This window comes from Pristiophorus japonicus, chromosome 3 (genome assembly GCF_044704955.1).
Source record: "Pristiophorus japonicus isolate sPriJap1 chromosome 3, sPriJap1.hap1, whole genome shotgun sequence".
Lineage (NCBI taxonomy): Eukaryota > Metazoa > Chordata > Chondrichthyes > Pristiophoridae > Pristiophorus > Pristiophorus japonicus.
Genome location: NC_091979.1, coordinates 109,012,881 through 109,034,828, shown reverse-complemented (window position 1 = coordinate 109,034,828; position 21,948 = coordinate 109,012,881). Strand labels below are relative to the sequence as shown.

The 21,948-nt window shown below is 40.1% G+C and overlaps 1 protein-coding gene across 1 annotated transcript in view; it reads left to right on the top strand.

Moving 5' to 3' along the window:
- Nucleotides 1-19,161: 19,161 nt before the first annotated feature.
- The window catches only part of LOC139259825 (glutamate decarboxylase 1), an 85,294-nt gene continuing 82,507 nt past the window's right edge, over nucleotides 19,162-21,948 (top strand). The window contains exons 1-2 of the mRNA XM_070875667.1: nucleotides 19,162-19,486; nucleotides 19,881-20,123. Coding sequence (XP_070731768.1) covers nucleotides 19,273-19,486; nucleotides 19,881-20,123 — 457 coding nt within the window. The 5' untranslated portion in view covers nucleotides 19,162-19,272. The remainder of the gene's footprint in view (nucleotides 19,487-19,880; nucleotides 20,124-21,948) is intronic.

Sequence of the window (21,948 nt, the reverse complement as noted above, 5' to 3'; positions counted from 1 at the left end):
CAGGCTAACTCTCCCTACTCTCACTCATTGGGCTGGAAATTCGATGTTAAACAAGGATTTTAAGTTTACCAACTGTCTGTTTCAGCCTGAAACAGTGGCCGGGAAGGGGGATGAAATCAGAGGTAAAGGTACAGAATTTGTGGCAGGGGCCAAAGACAATGCCTTTGATCTTACCACTGTTTAGCTAGAGCAAATTGCAATTCATTCAAGACAGGATGGTCAAGCAGTCTGACAACAAAGAGGTAATGGAAATTTTGAGAGAGGTGGTGGAGAAGTATAACTGGCACCGTACATGTGGAATCTGTGCCCATGTCTCCGGATGATATCACCAAGGGGATACATGTACACGAGGATAAGGAGCGAGCCAAGGGTAGATTTTTGGGGGACAGGAGATGTACTGATTACAGCAGTAGTACCAATACAGGGGTGGGAATGGAAGCCATTGCTGGAGATGCTCTGGCAATAAACAAATTGGTAAGACTCAAACCAAACATGAGCAGTCCCGTTGAGTTCAATAATTGAGGAGAGGAGTTGGAGGAAGTTGTAATTGATTATGTCAAAAGCTGCAAGAATGGTAAAGGAAGAGGGAAGATAGTGCACCACAATCCCGGCCACAGAGGGGATGGAGTATAAAAGCAGGGAAGTCTTGCTACAGTTGTACGGGGTATTGGTGAGGCCACACCTGGAATACTGCCTGCAGTTTTGGTTTCCATATTTACGAAAGGATATACTTGCTTTGGAGGCAGTTCAGAGAAGGTTCACAAGGTTGATTTCGGAGATGAGGGGGTTGACTTATAATGAAAATTTGAGTAGGTTGGGCCTCTACTCATTGAAATTCAGAAGAATGAGAGGTGATATTATCGAAATGTATAAGATTATGAGGGGATTGGACAAGGTGGATGCAGAGAGGATGTTTCCACTGATAGGGGAGACTAGAACTAGAGGGCACAATCTTAGAATAAGGGGTCGCCCATTTAAAACTGAGATGAGGAGAAATTTCTTCTCTCAGAGGGTTGTGTATCTGTGGAATTCACTGCCTCAGAGAGCTGTGGAAGCTGGACATTGAATAAATTTGACAGAATTAGACAATTTCTTAAATGATAAGGGAATAAGGGGTTATGGGGAGCAAGCAGGGAAGTAGACCTGAGTCCATGATCAGATCAGCCATGATCGTATTAAATGGCGGAGCAGGCTCGAAGGGCCATATGGCCTACTCCTGTTCCTTTTTCTTATGTTCTTATGTTATTTGTGACTTTGGTTAGGGTCATTTGGTGCCATGGCAGTAACAGAAGCCTGATCAGAGGTGCTGGGAAAATGGGTGCAGAGTTGGGAGGCCAAAAATTGCTCAACTATTTTTGAAGGGAAAAGAAGATTGCAGATATGGCAATAGTTTGTAAAGACAGAGGCATTAAGGGTAGGTTTTTGAGAAGGGAATGATTAAAGCAGTTTTGAAAGGGAGGGGGACAGTTCCTGAGGAGAATCATTCACAATGTCACTAGGATAGAAGCCATGAAGAGAAGTTGGATGATTAGCAGTTTAGTGGGATTTGGGCAAAGGAAAATAGATGGGTCTCATGGATAAGATGAGTTTAGAAAGAGCATATTGGGAGATAGGAGAGATGCTGGTTTAGGGTTCGAGCAGGGAGAGCTTGGAGGGAAATTTGGCTTGGTGGGGGGGGAAAGGGAAGGGGTGAAACACAGAAGCAACTGAATGGATGATCTCAATCTGAGTGGTCTTACTGCCTCTGCCTTTAAAGTCTGTAGCAGCACCAGACTTACCACAAACAAATTGGTGAACTTGTCGACATTATATTTATTATATGGAAGCAAATGGGTCTGTGCACTAAAACTTGCTCAGCAGTCTGTTTTTCCATACTGCCAGATGTCACAGTGAAATGGGCAATATAGCTTAGGCAGCAGATTGACGATTCCAGGTGCACTAAAGTGAAAATGTGAGACTATGGCCCCTAATTTTCAATGGGTAATAACAGTGAACGAACAACGTTGGCTGTTATTATGCCTTTGAACCTGACCGCAACTTCAGGATGTAGCGCATGTGGATCTAAACGTGGAAATCCTGAAGTTGCGGTCAGTCATTCATTGCTCCGACTTTGGTTTCGCTGTGTCTCGTCCCGCATAGCTGGCAATCGGGAAATCAGTGAAACTGATGAAAACTTGGGCTTTTCCGCAATAATATCGCTGTTAAAAATCCATTAAAAGTTAGACCTTGTTGGATTAGGTGTAACTGGAGTTTTAACAGTGTATCGACAATGAAACAAATGTTATGTTATGAAAAACTAATTTTAATTTTGTGGAATGCTAAATTTCTCTATAGTAGAAATTACAATTTTTAAGAAATTTTAAAAAAATTATATATTTTTAAAGTTTGCTCATATTTCCCCAGGTGAAAGCCCCAATCTTTGTTTCGCTCTCTGTAACATTTTTAAAAGTCCAAATAAAAGGAGCTTCTTCACTTCTTGGTTCTCTGTGAGAATTTTGCATTGAGATTGGCTGCTTAGACAGCTTGTTGACATCACAGCAGATCGTGCTATGGAACTCCCACCACACTGCATTGATCTCACTACACATCGCAAAAGCCAAACTTCTGACCACAGAGATCGCAAGATCTTTGTGGGAAGCTTTCTTTGCGCCCACTAACGAATGCCTTTGCCCGTCGCTGACCGCAAATTCCAGGCCAATATTCTCAAATAAAGTTTTCACTCACTGCAATCCAGCTCCAACCCTGCGCAAATCTGCATATAAAATTAACTTTTGAAACGAATCTTTCAATCTTTTTCTTTACGGCATAAAAAAGTGAAGCTTCCTGCCTTACTTCTCCGCCTTAATTAGCCGCCCTGGGAGCCACTATAAGCGCAAGAGCATGCGCAGAGCTCTTTGGCTGAGCTCAGTGAGAAAGAAGTTAGCAGTTTCAACAGCTGAGCATTGCATTCCACAATTACTGGCTTCAAGACAGGTAGCTTTGGGGTAACTGCACTCTAAGTAGTGAGGATGGGAGTAAAACTAATACAAACTGTGTTGACTTCTCCTGGAAACCGGATGCTAACAGAAATTCTCAGTCAATATATAAAACGGGCTTTCTCCTTAATCACTGTGGGGTTATTTTCTGTTGACACTATTCAAACGTCGGTAATTAAGGCAACATACCCACAAGTAGTTAGGAATTTATGCGCCATTTTGCTCAGTCACACTGACAATACGTTGTACTTTTTCCACAAGAGATTTGTACGGGCGATATCAGTAACACGTCCTATGTATAGCGGTATTCTCCAAATCTCAAAGTTATGTTGCGCAGCACATTGAACAACACTGACCAGTAATCATCGAATGATATCAATGCTGTCCTGACTGTCATGGGAGGTGGACGCTGCATGTGGAATCTTACAGATGGCCTTAGGTTCAATGGAATGGATCTCATATGAGTTATTACTCATTTCCTAGAGAACAAAATCTTTACCCGAACCATCAGAGGAAAAACGGAATTTGCAAAAGCACTTTTAATTTAAAAATTACCACACCTTTGTTCTTCTCCTGTGAGTTAAGAACCCCTGCACTCAGTAAAAACATTCACTTTACCGTCATGTGTTACAAATAGTCCTGAATTCCCATTCAGTTATCACCTTCGCACCTTAAGAGTATGACACTGGATTCTGTTATTGGGATTGCACTGTGTTATATAAAATATTACAGTTGCGAAATATTTGAAATGCCAAGATATTGAAAAATTAATGACAGTTATTGAAATACACCGCTTTGTGTTATAACAGGAAATTGTAATTCACCTGCGTGTAATCCAACAATTACACTGATCCTTCAGAATGTAGAGAAATCTGCCAATGGTGTGTATATGTTACCAGTTTATAAATATTGACTCCATTGGTACTCGAGTGCTGGTATTCAAAACAGAATTTGACAGATGATCTCGATCCAGGTAGGTGATTAGAATTTCATATCAGGCTTACAAAATGCAAAGATGGGCAACATATCCCCTACCCTTATTTCGGCGAGCGGAGTTGTTTTAAGCGGAATGACATTTTCATCAAAAAATCTTTATAGTTATAATTAAGATTTTCAAATACTTTTAACAATACACACACCACTGTTTGCAGTGGCACACGGTCCCGGTGTTGTCACTGGTTTATGAGATGCCATTAAGGTAAGTGTCGATCCGTGTTAAAATGTGTAATTATTGCATTGAATTTAACAGCTAATGTTTTAAAATGGAAAAAGCATCTCGACTTTAAAAAAATCAAACCATTGCATTTTCCTAATTTGAATTTACCCCTCCCCCCTTGAGTTCCATAATCTTGATTTCTTATGTGTACACTTTTCCGCCAAAATTACTTTGTTCATGCTTGTGTACGTTTCAATACATCAATATTGTTCGCATTCTTTGCAAAACTACAAATCTGTTACAATTTTCTCAATCTCTCTACTGCTTCACTGAAAATCCAAATACTTTAAGCATTATCGCCTGTGCTTTATAACCTGTGAATCCAATAGTTTGGTTTTGCTTCAGTTTCTTGCCGCGAGATAAATTCAATATTTGTGCAGCGAGACATATAACAAAAGAGCCAGCATTTGTGTAATGAAATAGTTCAGTTTAAGATTCAAAAGTTTGCGTCACGAGACTGCTAATCTATGTTTCCCAAAATATGTATAGTGAGGCCAGGTATTCCTTATCTGCGCACTGGTTTTATATTAAGATCAGACCTGAGGTACTGTTACTTTGGACCCAGCCATTTCACTTTGAAAAAGTCTGAAATGCGTTGTTAACATGCAATAATTATCATATTCCTCGGCAAATAGTAAAATAAAATAAATAGTATTGTGTTGTGAAGTATTAGTATAACTTTGAGTGGATAACAGGTGTTCGGTGACTTCCATGGCTCGAACTTTTGCTTTCCTCCCTGATTTGGTTAATTCTTATTTCGCGCAAACGTTAAACCTGGGTCTGATGGAATTTGTGGCATAGTCTCAATGCAATAATGCATCCTGCTATTTGTTTGTTGTGATGTCAATTTGAGAAAGCAATTCTTTTCTGTCTACAACAATGTATTACTCTGTGTTCCACGCAAAACGTTGTGTGGAATTGGAATTCTCCGAGTAATTGATCTTATTCTCTTTTTTTCTTGACAATAGTTCATTCGTCTTGTGGCCTTTATCAGCTGCCACATGCTTTCCAGGGTAATTGAGTTCAAAATCCACTGTCCACACAAACCGGCTTTTAAACCATTGCCCCTTTTCCGCCTTTTTCAGAATTGAATCCAGTGCCAATCTATCTGCACTTGCTGTTTCGTCATTTCATTTCAAATGTCATTCTGACTCGAGCGTTGTCCTGAGCGCCTTGATTTCCTTCATTCACGGGTCTACCCCATTTTTCATCGCAGTTTAAAACTTATCTCATCACTGTTTTTTTAAACAGACTGCTACATCTTTTGCATCGCCAACTGTCAATAATCTCAAATAAACCCCCGTCCCCGGATCTGTTCTGTATAAGTAATGAACAATGTGACAAATTCAAGACTGCCGAGTCTCCACCAGACATGTACTGGTGGAGGTGGCTGTTGGATGAAGCACCTCTCCAAGGTGCACCTTACTGTAGGTTTGGCAATCTTGGATGCCCTCTTGTGGTCAGTTTCGCTCTCTATTTACCACCTTGTACGAAAATGCAAATGAAACTGTAATGTCGTACACTTCATTTTTGACAACGCCTTTTTTAAATGGTCATAGGCGTGGGAAAATATTTTGTTTTCCACTCTGTTGAGATATATATCTGAAGTAAAGCAGGTGTGCGTGGCTTCACGTTGCTCGAACTTACATTGTAGTAAACAAAAGCGACGGTACAGATATTTATTGAGAAGCAGAGATTCACACCACCAACAGTGAATTGATCAAATAAAAATAAATCACTTCAAAGTTTGAAATCCTTGCTTTAAAGTCTACCTTTTGGGTTCCTTTAATGCCAGATACCCTGGATGCTGCCGCTAAGACTGTATCTATTGTTAGATAGTCCAATCTTCCTGAGGTGCACCTGCTCCGTGATCAGTATCCACAAACAGGGACTAAACCCCTGAAGGCACCAAAATGTACCTGCTGGAAAGTCACGTAACTCCAGAAGAGCGACGGCGGAGCGCCAGATTTGTGCAGACAAAGCAACCTGGTCAATATTGGCATGACACATTTTGGAGCAGAGGAGGTGGCGTCTGACTCATTCGTGTGTCGTGTCGGATAACCGGGCGATTCACACTTTTAAAACAGCAAATCAAACGTACTTCTGAAAAAAAAGGTCATGCTGAATGGAATTTTTTTGTACTCGATTTATATTCAGACGTCGTTTCCCTTGGAGTATTATAAGCGCCCTTCATGCTGACAGAAACTTGCATGTCTAAGGATCTAATTTAGTTGTTGGAAGTCAGTTAGTCGGAGCCTGCTACCTGGGCGTCTTCACCAAACGGTAAGGTCCTCGTCGTCGCTTACCTGAAACAACTCCCTTTTCTTTCTGAGTTATTTTGACTAAGTCCACTATCAACTTTCCCGTGCTCCTCCGCATTGATGGCATATTTTGGGGGGTTAAAATCCCAGTGGGTAAGTGAAATAGGTCTTTAATTACAAAAATGGAAAAATCCGACTGGATTCAACCTAAATGTTAAACACAATGTGTCCTATTGCCATCGATTCGTCCAAACATTATCAATGTGAATTACATGTTGAGTGATCACTATGCAATCGCGAATTTTGCTCTACTTTTGGACGGATAGTTACAAATATGAATTATATATAAATTGTGGTGTAGCTTATTATGTGGGACTTGTACATTGCGTCACATCAGCAATGGTTTCTAATGGAAAGGCTCTTTTGACCTGCTTATTTTACAGTTCGGTCAAATCGTTTTTGGACAATACAGGAGTCACATTAGGTTCTAACAATGCTCTCTGCTCTCAGTCGCAGCGGTTGGTTAATTCAAAAGTTTTTTTGCATAAATAGATTCAAATTGACAATGGCCATTGTTGACTGACAATTGATGTAATATATGTGGTAGGGTGACACTGCCCTACTGGAGCTCTTACTGTTCAAGTGCATAATGTAGGATGTGTAGCGGTTAAGCAAAGGCAATAGAAATGATTTCAGTCAGTACCTCCAGTGAGATATTTGGTCTAGATCAGAAGTGCTAAACATTTCGTCGCGCTATCCCATTAAAATGGCTGTCCTATATACAGCTTCGTCCTTTTAAAGGGGTTTCTAGTCCTGATTGTTTGATACCTTTCCACCAATACTGATTTTAATGCTGCTTGCGATTACGTGAGACATGACTGTGCCGGCGCGATTCATTGCTTCTCCTACCTTCCATGAGAGCACTTTAGCGCCCTGAATGCTAATAAAGTGCAATGTTTGAAAGCGCAAGACTGGTTTCAAAGCCAGTCGCTCTCTCTCTCTCACACGCGCGCGCACACACACGGGCTTCAAAAAAACTAACAAAACGGTCTTATTATTATTTTCCTTACAGAAACCTGTAACTCTGTGACTTCACATTGAAAAGAAAGGATTCTAAGGAAGGCGCCAGCCCCATTTGACCAAGGACTTCGCGTCTGTCAGAACCGATGGCATCTTCTGCTCCTTCATCCTCTGGTGCGAGTCAAGACTCCAACTCAACAAATTTACGGCCAGGGGACAGAAACACAAGTAAGCGATTTCTATCTAATTTCACCAAGATTTTTAGACAGCGCAATCAGATTGCCAAGGGCCTAACGGATATTCTGTCGACAGAAAGTACTATGCAAAACATATCAAAACCTGAACGTTTCCTAGGAAAAATGCAAATGAATCAAAGTGTACTCGAAGTAACATTAAGCGGTATTAACATCATCAATGCCGTTACCTAAATAGTTATAATTTATCACAATGGAATGCTTAGTGCGCCATGCTTAAGAAAGTGAAGATAGTTTATTCATTTTAATTTATTCTTTTATTTACAACACCTGGAGGCAGCAATGTTTTTTCACACAGCGTGGAATTAAGCATACAGCTGAATGCAAAACAAGAAACCTCGTAAGCAGTAATTTCAAGGCGGTTTAGCAATTTATAAAAATGCACTTCGCTCATTATCACAACCCCTTTTAGTGCAGAGTCTGAGTGAAAGTGTAATTATAGGAGAGTGAAAGCGAAGGCGGCTGCTGCTTCTAATTGTGGCTCTTATGAATTCGCTAATAGCTGCGACGACATACAGCGAACGAAAGAGAGCTATTGAATTGGCAAGGATGAGAATGGCGCTGATAGATCTAATCAGTTCCCTACATTGCCTCAACAATTTTGACATCAGGTAAAAAAAAACAAGTCGATGACATAATCGACACTGACAAAGAAAAACTTGCTAGAAATAAAGACGGGCATTGCGATCATTACACGTGTAATGTCTCTGCCCTGAAGGGGCTTCAGATGCTACCAGACGTAATTGTTCTTTCCATCTGTCAAGAAACATTGGAGTAACCTAGAATTCGCTTTTATTTTTGACAGTCCATTTTCAAACATTAAAATTGTGTAGTTGTTACTTCACCGCCTTACTTCAATATCTTCATATTTGATTACACATAGATATGTATATATATATATATATATATTAAAGCTTCATCAGTCGTGAAGTTATCTAGACATAATTCACATGCTCGCACTTTTCCTCAGGAAAAAAAGTAAGTGCCATCCATTCCAATATACAATTTATGATTTAACCCAATTTAATTCTACTTGTTAAAATAAAATTTAAAATAGGAGTACGATATAGAGCGATATAACTGTCTTTCATGGCGCCATTAATAGGAAAGTAAGTGGGTCAATAAATGCTCGCTCTGGTGTAGCGAATTTAAGCGTCAGTAAATGTAAGAGTACACCCCGTGTGTTTTTGTCCTTTCGCCTGTGATCGTGTTTCTTGCTTGTCCTAGCCCTATATCATTAGCTCATGGCATGCTTTATCTCCCAGTCACTGACCTGAGGCGCATTTGTGTGTCAGTGCTTTTTCACACAAGTGTCATGAGGAGGCTTTACTCGGCTGTCAGAGTCACAGAAATCACCAAAAGAATAGAGCAGAATTTGTGCTCATCTGCCACAACCACACTTAGAAAAAGACAATCACGGGGAATCAGGGTGCATCACTGCAGCAGTTTCTTCAATATCTAGGAAATCAACGCAGAAATCCCTTTATTTCCGATACTAATCCACAGATCTGAAATCTGCATCTTAATTACTTGTTAATGTAGATAAATGGGATCGCCTCCATCGAAGGTGTATTTGCAATGTGTTAGACTGAACTATTGAAACTAATACTGTAATTCGCATTTTTATTTTATTAATACTAATTAAATATGTCTCCCACGGTATTAAATATATCTGGATTGAACAAAAAAACAATCTTCCCATTCCAACCTACAGCAAATTGGATTATGTTCCTTCACATATGTTAACTTTCTCTCAAATAGCACTTTTACTTTCGTTGTTTAAGGTTATTTTTTATTCGCGTTCTCTTTTGTTGCGTGGCTACTGTGCTGGCTTTGTGATACTATTAGTGGGTATACGCCTCATAAACCTGGGCTATGGAACTGTCAGACTAGGCAGAGACTTCCAAATTGCCGTTTCATTCAGCCGTTAAGATTAAGCAAAAATATATATTGCAGGTTAGTAATTATGAAGACGTGCACACTGCAGGCGGACTACATTTTTGTAATATTTGAAAAGTCTAATGATTATAAATGTCCTCATTTCATGTATTTCATTCTTGAGTGTATAATGTACACAACGATCCCTGTAACTCACTACGCAGGACTCCCCAGCCAGCGTAATAGACGTATTACTTCGTGGGGCTTTGAAATAAACAGCTGTATGAATCATTAATATGTGAAAAACGGATACAATAATAGGATAACGTATAAATGTAAATAAAGGTGAATATTTGCAAAAGCGAAATATGTGAAATGTTAGAATGTGCAAAGCAAAATATTGGCTGGTTGACGGCTAGTCATGCAGATCCAAGCTCGTCAAATACCATTCTTCAGCCAATTAATTCCTGGACTCCTCTTCCGACCCCATTTCACGCCGGTTTGTTTTAAGCTTCCAATTTGCCGGAAGTGTACCAACATTTATTAGATATTCAATCCTCGGACGAACTGATGTTTCTATTTGGAATTTAGAAAACACAACAAAGTACGAGAAAAGCAAAATGCTGTGAAATGCTTTCACGGCGTTAAATGCTTAAAAATCTACGATTTGTTTGCATAGATTATCCAAGTGTGCCAATTAATGAATACAACAGTATAAGGATCTCAGGCTGCTTATTTTGGATTTTCATTCATTTTAGATTGCTTGGACAATAATCACTGCATTTCAGAAAGACATTTAATGTAACATGAACCGCTTCGAGGCGTTTCGGAGAACATGATAGGGCACTATACAAATAACAAGCCTTTGCTTTTCTTGGATTTTAGAAGCTTTATTCGCGCGATTCATTATTTTACGTATATAGTCATCCGATTGCAAGCTTAATACAGTAATTCGGGGTAAGTGCTCAAATGGTTACGTCTACGGACTTCACAAAAGAATACAATCTGGGTTTGTATGTTTTACGGTCTTTCTATTGTCCCTATTTCAGCCTATGACTCTTGGTGCGGAGTTGCTCACGGCTGTACAAGAAAACTTGGTCTGAAGATCTGCGGTACGTACTTCTGTATTTGACATTAATAAACACAGATCTTTAAAAGGGCATTTGAGTAACGTTGATATATCAGGACAAACCGACATACAGGGTGGACAATCATGCTCCGTCCAACATGGGTACATTCGGCAAGTTGGTGGACTTTGAGGCTTCTCCAATGTGTTGTCTTTATTAAACAGTATAAAATCGCCACTTTAGACTACAAAACCGTTGATTTTATGTTCCTCTTTAATATCAATGGCATTCCCAGTTCTTCCGCTCTTGAATCCTGTCAGACGTACTACAAAAGCAATCAGTGAACGGAAAACATTCAATTCAGTAACTGCTAATTCTAAGTGGCATGATATAAAAACTCTAACTTTAAATAACATGCACATATTATATAACGAATCGACTGCACACAGAATAGTTTGTATTGATGAGAATTGTATGAAATAATGTTCCATTTATTAGGTAGCCACGTTGTTCACCTGCCAAAGTAAGACAGATAAGTTAACGTTTTTGAGCAAATACCTTCTGTCAGAACTAAAAAAAAAAGTACTCCTTTATAGGACTGACTAATACAATGGGCAATAAAAAACATTTATAAAGCGCCTATCACGTCCTCTGGACGTCCCAAAACGCTTTGCAGCCAATAAATTACTTTTAGTCAATGAATTATTTTTTAGTCACTATCAACTGTAAATGTAGTAATTGTTGATTCATAGACAAATGCAGTAGCCAACCTTTCCACAGCAAGGATGCCACGAACAGCAGCAATGAGATTAAAGACCAGTTATCTGTTTTGGGGGTGCTGGTTGGGGCAGAATACCAGGAGATTTCCCTTGATCTTCTTGGAACAGGAACTGGGATCTTTTGGGTCCATCTGACTTGCACATTGTCTCTTTAATGTCTTACCCCAAAGACGCTATCTGTGACAATGTAGCACTCCTTCAGTACTGCACTAACTCGTCAGCCAAGATTATCAAGTCCCTGAAATGGTTAAGGTCACTCGTCAAATATGCTAATTGATGGTGCAAAGCTGCAGCCAATTTATCAGCTGGTGAGCAGATTTGTCAAGAGATCAAAAGGACTGGTCAATATACAAAGGTCATTTCAGTAAAGCTATGAAATGCCGTTAACAAGACAAAGATGAATAAAAACAGCTCCAAAATAAAAGGGAGCAAGATTAATATATACACCGGCCACCCACATTGATAAATTTGTGAACCAAATACCTTCCTTCTTATGGCTACACTTTGCCTCTTCCCTCAAAATTATGTCCTTGCGGTACAAAAATAAACAAGGTTTCTATATATAGTTATAACTGAAATGTAGGTTGCGATTGTTGGAGCAATATTCCCCTCATTTTTCTGCTTGTACTTTGAAAGGAAATGGAAAAATTATACTAAAAATAACTGATGTTTTCCAGCTCAACAGGTAAACAGGAAAATTACACATTTTATTTCAATTCGCTGCAGTTCTCGCTTTTTTCGCGTTCTACTTTAATGTTTTCTTTACATCCTTTTTATATTCACAATTCACTCACAAAAGGGCAAAATGCATCTAATTAAAACTTTCTCTTCTATTTATAACAGATTTATAAAATAGTTAGGTACAGCGTCATAAATAAACACATTACAACGACTGTTAAAAGATATATTTCAAGTTTTCTATTTTTATTTATGATGCATTCGCAGTCTAACCGCTTTGCGGTGGAGCGCAAGGACTTGAATCAATACTTATGTATTACCTTCACAGGAAACTCAGGCGTTAATACAGAATAGAGTCACCTTGGTCACTCGTGTGCTCCTCCTAGTGGATGGGACAAGATTAACACTTGCAACTGTAGGAACGGGGTTGCTGTGTGAACATTCAGTTGACAGATGGCGTGTCACATAGATAACGATTAAAAAACAACCTAAAATGATGCGAAATAAAGTACTAAAATAAAGCCTTAGGATAAGTTCCCCGAAAGCAATAGAGTTTGTATTTCGATCCAGACTAAATGCTACTCCCCAGAGTTAATAATTATAATTCCTTAAATCAGTTTATCTACTAGGTAATACCAAGTTACCACTTTGATGCATTCTTAAATTATTTTTCACAGAGTAGAAGGAGACATTGACCATCTATGTATTTGGAGTAACCTTGGATTGAGCTTCAGTCCAAAGCACAGATAATTATGTTTATACCCGAGAAAGATGCAAATACACTGCCTTAGTAACCAATACCAAGAGACACACGTTTTCAATCTGAACACCACTATCGGAGTGGACATTCCTGTTAACGTGCAAATGTTTAATCCGATAATGCTTCGGAGCGACGATAAATGTGATTTTGCGGCTGTCATATGAATATAGTTTTATAATGAGAAAGGAATCAATTTTTAAAATCATTAGCAAAGGAGCTCCCCGCCTCAGTAAACCGAAAATTAACAGTAAACAGCCTAATTAATCTACCACAATTACTTCAGGAGCAATAAATGTAATTATGTCCTAACTGTGGGGAGGTCGCTGATGGTGCACCGGAAACAGTTAAAATACTGCCCAAACTACGAGACGGTTTTTGCATTACACCGTAACAACTGCCCAATTGTCAAGGTCTCGGGTCTTCACTGTCGAAGTGTGAACCTTGGGAACTTCTCGCCAACTTACAGCCTGCATCATTCCATCATGCTGATCACTTTCTTCCAGGCCGCTGCATGTGATGCTCTGGAGCTAGCTTATTGGAATCTCTGTTCCTCATCTGGTTCCGAGACTGAGTTTATGCTCTTCACTTCTTGCCACGCAGCTTAAAAGAAACGCCAGTGCTTTGAACTGGAGCTCAATACAAGTACTCTCCAAGCACACAGGCGCAACCTTCATGGTCTATCTATGCTTCCACTCTCCCAGAAAAGTTGTATATTTTAAGCTTCACGATTTATGACTGTTCCTGGCCCTAAGAAATGTTTGCGCCACAATCGGCTTACAAAAATAATTATTGTTTCAAGATACCTTCATTGCAAAAACTTAGTTTTGTAGTGTTACCCGGTCTTTGTCTGATGATGTATGAGAAATACATCCCGCTGTTTATTCTATCCCCATTCTTCCCCTTGACGCTTCATTTTAGTTGCGTCAGATTTTCCTACCGCCAAATACTGTATTGTTTTGCTGTGTAGCGATGCAAAATTTGCACCTGAGAGCGGAAGATTTTACTCCTTAGCAAAATTACTTCGGACACAAATGGGGTTACTCACAGTACAGAATAACAGCGGAGAGGAGAACCACGTGTCCAGAACATACACCGCTTTGCAGAACACCTGCGTTCAGTCCATTAGCGTGACCCTGAGCTTCCAGCCGCCTGTCACTTTAATTCCCCGCTCCACTCCCACTCTGACCTCTCCATCCTCGGCCTCCTAAGCAGCTCCAAAGAAGCTCCTTGAGAAGCTCAAGGAGCAGCACCTCATCTTTCGTTTAAGCACTTTACAGCCTTCTGGACTCGACATCAAGTTTAACAATTTCAGACCATAACCTTCGCCCATATTTTTTCCCCTTTCCTTCCTTTTAAAAAAAATCCCTCTTTTTTTCTCTTTCCCATGGCAGCTTGTGATAATTCCACCATTCACACCCCATCCAGACTCATCTTTTGCTTCCTAACTTCTGCCATTGCCATCTAATTTTTGCCCATCAACCCTTTTGTCTCCTAAATCTCTCCTGCCTTCAACCCTATCACAAACCTTCCCTTTTGTTCTTTCCTCCCTCCCCCTTTCAGTGCCCCTTGCACTTCCTTAAGAATCGGTTACATCACAAACTTTTCCAGTTCTGACTAAGAGTCATTGACCTGAAACGTTAACTCTGTTTCTCTCCACAGATGCTGCTGTGATTTCCGTCATTTTCTGTTTTTATTTCAGACCATAAACAAACCTTCAGCATCTCCAAACTTTGCATTCAATCTCATAGAAACATAGAAAATAGATGCAGGAGTAGGCCATTCGGCTCTCCGAGCCTGCACCACCATTCAATATGATCATGGCTGATCATGCAACTTCTCCATTCCTGCTTTATCTCCATACCCCTTGATCCCTTTAGCAGTAAGGACCACATCTAACTCCCTTTGAATATATCTAACGAACTGGCCTCAACAATTTTCTGTGGTAGAGAATTCCACAGGTTCACAATTCTCTGAGTGAAGAAGTTTCTCCTCATCTTGGTCCTAAATGGCTTACTCCTTCTCCTTAGACTGTGACCCCTGGTTCTAGACTTCCCCAACATCGGGAACATTCTTCCCGCATCTAACCTGTCCAATCCCGTCAGAATTTTATATGTTTCTATGAGATCCCCTCTCATTCTTCTAAATTCCCGTGAATATAAGCCCAGTCCTGCCATCCCGAGAATCAGTCTGGTGAACCTTTGCTGCACTCCCTAAATAGCAAGAATGTCCTTCCTCAGATTAGGAGACCAAAACTGTACACAATATTCAAGGTGTGGCCTCAACAAGGCCCTGTGCAACTGCAGTAAGACATCCTTGCTCCTATACTCAAATCCTCTCGCTATGAAGGCCAACATGCCATTTGCCTTCTTCACCGCCTGCTGTACCTGCATGCCAACTTTCAATGACTGATGTACCATGACACCCAGGTCTCATTGCACCTCCCCTTTTCCTAATCTGTCACCATTCAGATAATATTCTGCCTTCCTGTTTTTGCCACCAAAGTGAATAATCTCACATTTATCTACATTATACTGCATCTGCCATGCATTTGCCCACTCACCTAACCTGTCCAAATCACCCAGCAGCCTCTTAGCATCCTCCTCACAGCTCACACTGCCACCCAGCTTAGTGTCATCTGCAAACTTGGAGATATTACATTCAATTCCTTTGTCTAAATTATTAATGTATATTGTAAGTAGCTGGGGTCCCAGCAGTGAACCTTGCGGTAACCCACAAGTCACTGCCTGCCATTCTGAAAAGGATTTGTTTATTCCTTTGCTTCCTGTCTGCCAAGCAGTTCTCTATCCACATCAATACATTACCCCCAACAACAAGTGCTTTAATTTTGCACACTAATCTCTCATGTGGGACCTTGTCAAAAGCCTTTTGAAAGTCCAAATACACCACATCCACTGGTTATCCCTTGCCCACTCTACTAGTTACATCCTCAAAAAATTCTGGAAGATTTGTCAAGCATGATTTCCCATTCATAAATCCATGCTGACTTGGACCAATCCTGTCACTGCTTTCCAAATGCACTGCTATTATATCTTTAATAATTGATTCCAACATTTTCCCCACTACCGATGACAGGCTAACCAGTCTATAATTCCCTGTTTTCTCTCTCCCTCCTTTTTTAAAGAGTGGTGTTACATTAGCTAACCTCCAATCCATAGGAACTGATCCAGAGTCTATAGAATGTTGGAAAATAACCACCAATGCATCCACTATTTCTAGGGCCACTTCCTTAAGTACTCTGGGATGCAGGCTATCAGGCCCTGGGGATTTATCAGCCTTCAATTTTCCTAACACAATTTCCTGACTAATAAGGATTTTCTTCAGTTCCTCTTTCTCGCTAGACCCTTGGACCCCTAGTATTTCTGGAAGGTTATTTGTGTCTTCCTTAGTGAAGACAGAACCAAAGTATTTGTTCAATTGGTCTGCCATTTCTTTGTTCCCCATTATAAATTTACCTGATTCTGACTGCAAGGGACCTACATTTGTCTTCATTAATCTTTTTCTCTTCACATATCTATAGAAGCTTTTGCAGCCAGTTTTTATGTTCCCTGCAAGCTTACTCTCATACTCTATTTTCCCTTCCTAATTAAACCCTCCTCTGCTGAATTCTAAATTTCTCCCTGCCCTCAGGTTTGCTGCTTTTTCTGGCCAATTTATATGCCTCTTCCTTGGATTTAACACTATCCCTAATTTCCCTTGGTTGAGCCACCTTCCCTGTTTTATTTTTACACCAGACAGGATTGTACAATTGTTGAAGTTCATCCATGTGATCTTTAAATGTCTGCCATTGCCTATCCACCGTCAACCCTTGAAGTATCATTCGCCAGTCTATCCTAGCCAATTCACATATCATACCATCGAAGTTACCTTTCTTTAAGTTCAGGACCCTAGTCTCGGAATTAACTATGTCACTCACCATCTTAATGAAGAATTCGACCATGTTATGGTCACTCTTCCCCAAGGGGCCTTGAACAACAAGATTACTAATTAATCCTCTCATTACACAACACCCAGTCTAGGATGGCCAGCTCTCTCGTTGGTTCCTCAACATATTGATCTAGAAAACCATCCCTTATACACTTCAGGAAATCCTCCTCCACCGTATTGCTACCAGTTTGGTTAGCCCAATCTATATATAGATTAAAGTCACCCATGATAACTGCTGTACCCTTATTGCACGCATGCCTAATTTCCTGTTTGATGCCATCCCCAACCTCACTACTACTGTTTGGTGGTCTGTACACAGCTCCCACTAGCGTTTTCTGCCCTTTGGTGTTTCGCAGCTCTACCCATACAGATTCCACATCAATCAAGCTAATGTCCTTCCTTGCTATTGCGTTAATCTCCTCTTTAACCAGCAACGCTACCCCACCTCCTTTTCCTTTCTGTCTATCCTTCCTGAATATTGAATACTCCTGGATGTTGAGTTCCCAGCCTTGGTCACCCTGGGGCCATGTCTCCGGAATCCCAATTACATCATATCCGAATGCATCATGAATACCCAGATCATTCAAGTGTTATTTTATACCAGTGTTTTTGGTGATTTAATGCAGTCGCAGCTGATGGAAAGCAGATTTTGCTATTTTGTTGGCCTCAGCTGTGATGCCGGTTCGATTTTCAACGTTCTCCAATATTAGAAGTTGCGGGGACGAGTGGCTGGTTTTATCATTTACAGCCGTAGATCAAGTGCCTTACAAAGGGAATATCACAAACCGAGCCGAGCTTTAAAAAGATACTCTCATTATGCTGTTTAATGGCGAAGAAGCTTTTCATAAAACCTCTAATTATAAAATATGCTATTCACTGAGTTAATCATTCTTCCACAGCAGTGGTTATTATTTTGAGGGCGGAATTGATCAAATATACTACCGTTATGAACAAAAAATCCTTGTTGTTGGGAAGAATAAAAAGGCGCGGTTTGGTATCGTGGATTTGCAGGGCCTCACTTCTCGGAATTCATCAGCCTTATCTGCCCAGGCACCGCCTTCCTCCAGGGAACAGATTAATGGGAAACTTATTCAAAGCCAATTCGTCACCTCGCTGTTTTCTGAGATAGCACCGCCAGCGAGCACAAACTCCCCAAATTACAACATAAATGCAGTCTAGCCTGGATAAATTATGAAGAGCGGTATTGGTTCTTGTCGGGTTAGTTGCGCCGTGTTAGGTTAATATTTCTCAACAGATTATGCGGGCACCTTTAAGGCAGATGAGTTGTTTATAGTATGGCCGTGTTATCAGAAAGCTGGCGAAGGGAAATTAATGTAAGAATTAGTGATTCGGTCTGAGAAACATGCAGCTGAAAAGAAGGGTGTTTTGAATTATATGTTTATGTTGCAAAGGCTTTATTTGCAATTACATCATTATCCATGTTCATAAAAGGCGAGCATTTTTGTTTGACGGAAAGAAAAATATGCAATTCTACCTGCTCATGAGCCGATCCGCTCTGAAAGTTTCACATAAAAAAGTACGTTTTCATGTTGCTGACTAAATCAGGGGGTTTACTGGTCAAATGCACAATTGTTAAAAATCAAATGCATGTTAATTTTCTGGCGGATCCGCTAAATGCGAGCGCGAGGTTGAGCCAGAGCAGCGCTCCGCTGTCTCAAATTGGTAGATTTCATTCCGTTTCAGCGAGTTCTGATTAGAATCGGGCCCTAGGGCTAAGATGGAACAAAAACTCGCGGAGCTGTCTTTCACGTTTAGTGCAGCATTTTTCCACCGTTCTGACAATATTTGAAATTATCCACGTTTGAAACAGTTTTGTTACAATATTACTCTTGACCAAAGACCAGACTTCCTTGCTCAGGTTAAAGAACTGATTTTTTTTTAGAATAAGGTCATGACCGAATGGATTTGTACCTCTAACTAGTAACTATGCTGACAAATTATCGTTAGAATTAGTCCCTAATTGTCATCAAAATATATCGCTTATGTAAGTTTGAATTGTACAATGAGTAGTTTCAAAATTAATCTCGAGATCTCCACTCCCGAAGATTTATATTAGAAGACCGTAGACACGATTCGGGATGTTTTCATTCATCATTGCTCCTTTCACTTTGACAGACTGGAAACTTTAGCCAGAGGCTCTGTGTGACTCGTACGTTGCTTTCTTCCAAAGGCTGCTTCTGGTCGTCTAATATGTCGGGTTTATTTAACAAGAATTTACCAGTGCACTAAATAACGAATATTTGTTTTTGCATGGTTGGTTCTGCGCTGACGACATCGTGACCTCACCCTCCTACGGGCAAACACTCCTTATAAATCCTCTGTTGTGGGTCACAGTGGATCTCTAATAAGCAAAATCTTCCTACTTGCTACTCAATATCCTGCTAGTATTACTTGTAAAGGAGACAAAAGCAATACAATATGTTTGGAAGCGGAAAGAAACCATCTCTAACCGATCGTTCTTGCAATAATGTAGGTTTTTTACAAAGGACCAACAGCATCGAGGATAAAAGCAGGACCGTAAGTTTATTGAAGGATCGCCAGTCCTCCAAGAACCTGAACACCAGTGAAAACAGCGAGAGGGACTCGATATTCAAGCGCACGGAGACTGATTTTTCCAATCTTTACGCCAGAGGTAATTTATGAATAAAAAAAAGTTGCTTTAGTGAAAGCTTAACTGTAAATATAATCGCGGACAATGGAAACAATTTCAATTGTTGGTGTAGCACGCATCCAATGCTCTATTGCTTTAATCTCGAGCTCTTTAGCATGTTGCTACATTTCCTAGAAAAAGTATCAATATTCTTGTTTTTTTAATCTAAATGTTTTTTAAGAGGGTTTTTTGAAGTTTGTGTGTATTGGTCATTATAATGTTTGTGTTCCAACAATTGAATTCTTATTATGAGAGAATAGTGTGCTATTTAAAATTTCGCTGGTTTATCTGTTTTCCTGCAATATTGAAGATCATACTGTGTTGCTTTCATTTTTTGTCATACAGCAATATAGATAAAGTTTGTATTGTTTTTCAGACTTGTTACCAGCCAAAAACGGAGAAGAGCAGACCACACAATTCCTTCTGGAAGTGGTCGACATTCTTCTCAATTACATCAAGAAAACCTTCGATAGGTCCACAAAAGTTTTGGACTTCCATCACCCACATCAGCTCTTGGAGGGAATAGAGGGCTTCAACCTGGAGCTTTCAGACAATCCTGAATCTCTTGAGCAGATATTGGTGGACTGCCGGGACACGCTTAAATATGGCGTTAGGACAGGTAAAGTTCGCCGACCCACATAACATCCATCAAGGTTAAAGCCTTAACCTTTTGTCTATAACTCGCCTTAAAAGCGTCAATTTGCATAAGGTTATATCTTTTTGGAGTTTCAGCAGAAATTGTCCATTCTTTGTTATAGAGTCGGGAAAGAGTTGTTTATGTATAGATCATTCCTCATTAGTCGACGTTGCTATCGAATAGGTATTCTGTGTGTGCTCTTTTCTATTGTGCGAAGGGCGCATATAGAGCACACCAGTCACTTGTAGAAATGAGGTTGAGATGTCTACTCGATTCCAGATGATCTCGGCAAAGATCCGCCCACAGGAAATTCAACAAAGACACACTCTATATTGGGGTGATGATTCTAAACGCCTACAGTTGTCAAATGGATGAATATACCACGTGTGAGATTTGGGAATTGTTAGATTGTTTTTCTGGCTCCAGTACCCTTTAATTTGTCACAAATCATGTTTTAAAATCCGTAGGATAGATAGAATGCAGCATGAGTATCAGTGCGATAAATATCTTGATCCTCAAACTCGCCATAACTCACTAATCTCCTTGGTCCTAAGGTGCCTGGTCACTTTGTGTCGAGATTAGATTAATTTCTAGCTGTTGACCACGATGACTTCTATATATCATCAAATCTAAGGACAGATTTGGTACGGAAATTACCAACATTGACTAGAATATCATTAGTCGCTTTATTTCCCGCCCCTGAGTGGGTAGCATTTTCCTATCATGATTAATAGCAGAAACTATTCGCAGTTCGGTCCATAAACTGAGCTGGAGCACATGGACGATGGGCTGCAAGAACTTTATATCAAGTATATAACCTTAATTTTCATTTAGTATTGATCTGACGTCGTAATGAAACGGATAGGCAACTATTTCTCATTGGAGATATATTCTCAGATTTGGGCAATTAATCAGAAAATGTATTTGAGGAGAAGACGATTAAATGCATTTCCCTTCATCTCGCCCACCAGCACTGAGGGCCTGTGACGAGTCGAGAGTTGCTCATTTCCCCTCTCAGCTGCTGGCTGTCTTGTAACCACGGCATTTCTCTCTCGGCGGATTGATTGGTTTGGTAAAGATTTGGTGTTCACTGACATAATTCCGTACAGTTACATCCTACTCATTCCGAAACTCATCGCCTTGTAATTAACTAAGTGCAGTCAACCGTTTGACTGGTCGTAACGTGACGGCGATCTATACATGTCACCGTTTCATCATAACCTGGCTTATCAGATGCTCTACAATTACGATAGAAATCCATGGATTTCTCTGTGTCTACTGTTTACTATATGTTACGTCCAAATTTCGTGTTCAACTAGTTGTATTTGTAAACATGATATACTGCAATTCAGACAGATCACGACATTGGGCTGGCCACTGGAATTAAAGTGTTGTAGCTGATTAAAAAAAGGTGGCATTCCTGATCATGGTCACAGCAACGAGACATGACCCTAATTACGGTTGTGAATAAATAACAAATATAAGCGTTTTGCATAACGCCGAACAGTTACCCAGGCCAAAAAAAAATGCAAAGATGGAGTGCCGCGCGTGTCAGGTGTTGTCTGCTGTCTTCAAATTGGTGGCCGCGCCTCATATAATGGAATATTAAACACTCATTATGCACATCTTGTATAAGGAGAGCTGTATTGATATTGATTTGCATAATACATTGGTATCAAACTGAGCTACTTACACCCAGGTATTGGCTCATCGCCTCTGTATTCCTGTATTGTATTGGAACACTTGGTGCTGTCAGTCAAGAATAGGGACAGAAAGGAGGATCGCTCCGTGTCTTGTGGTCCTGTCT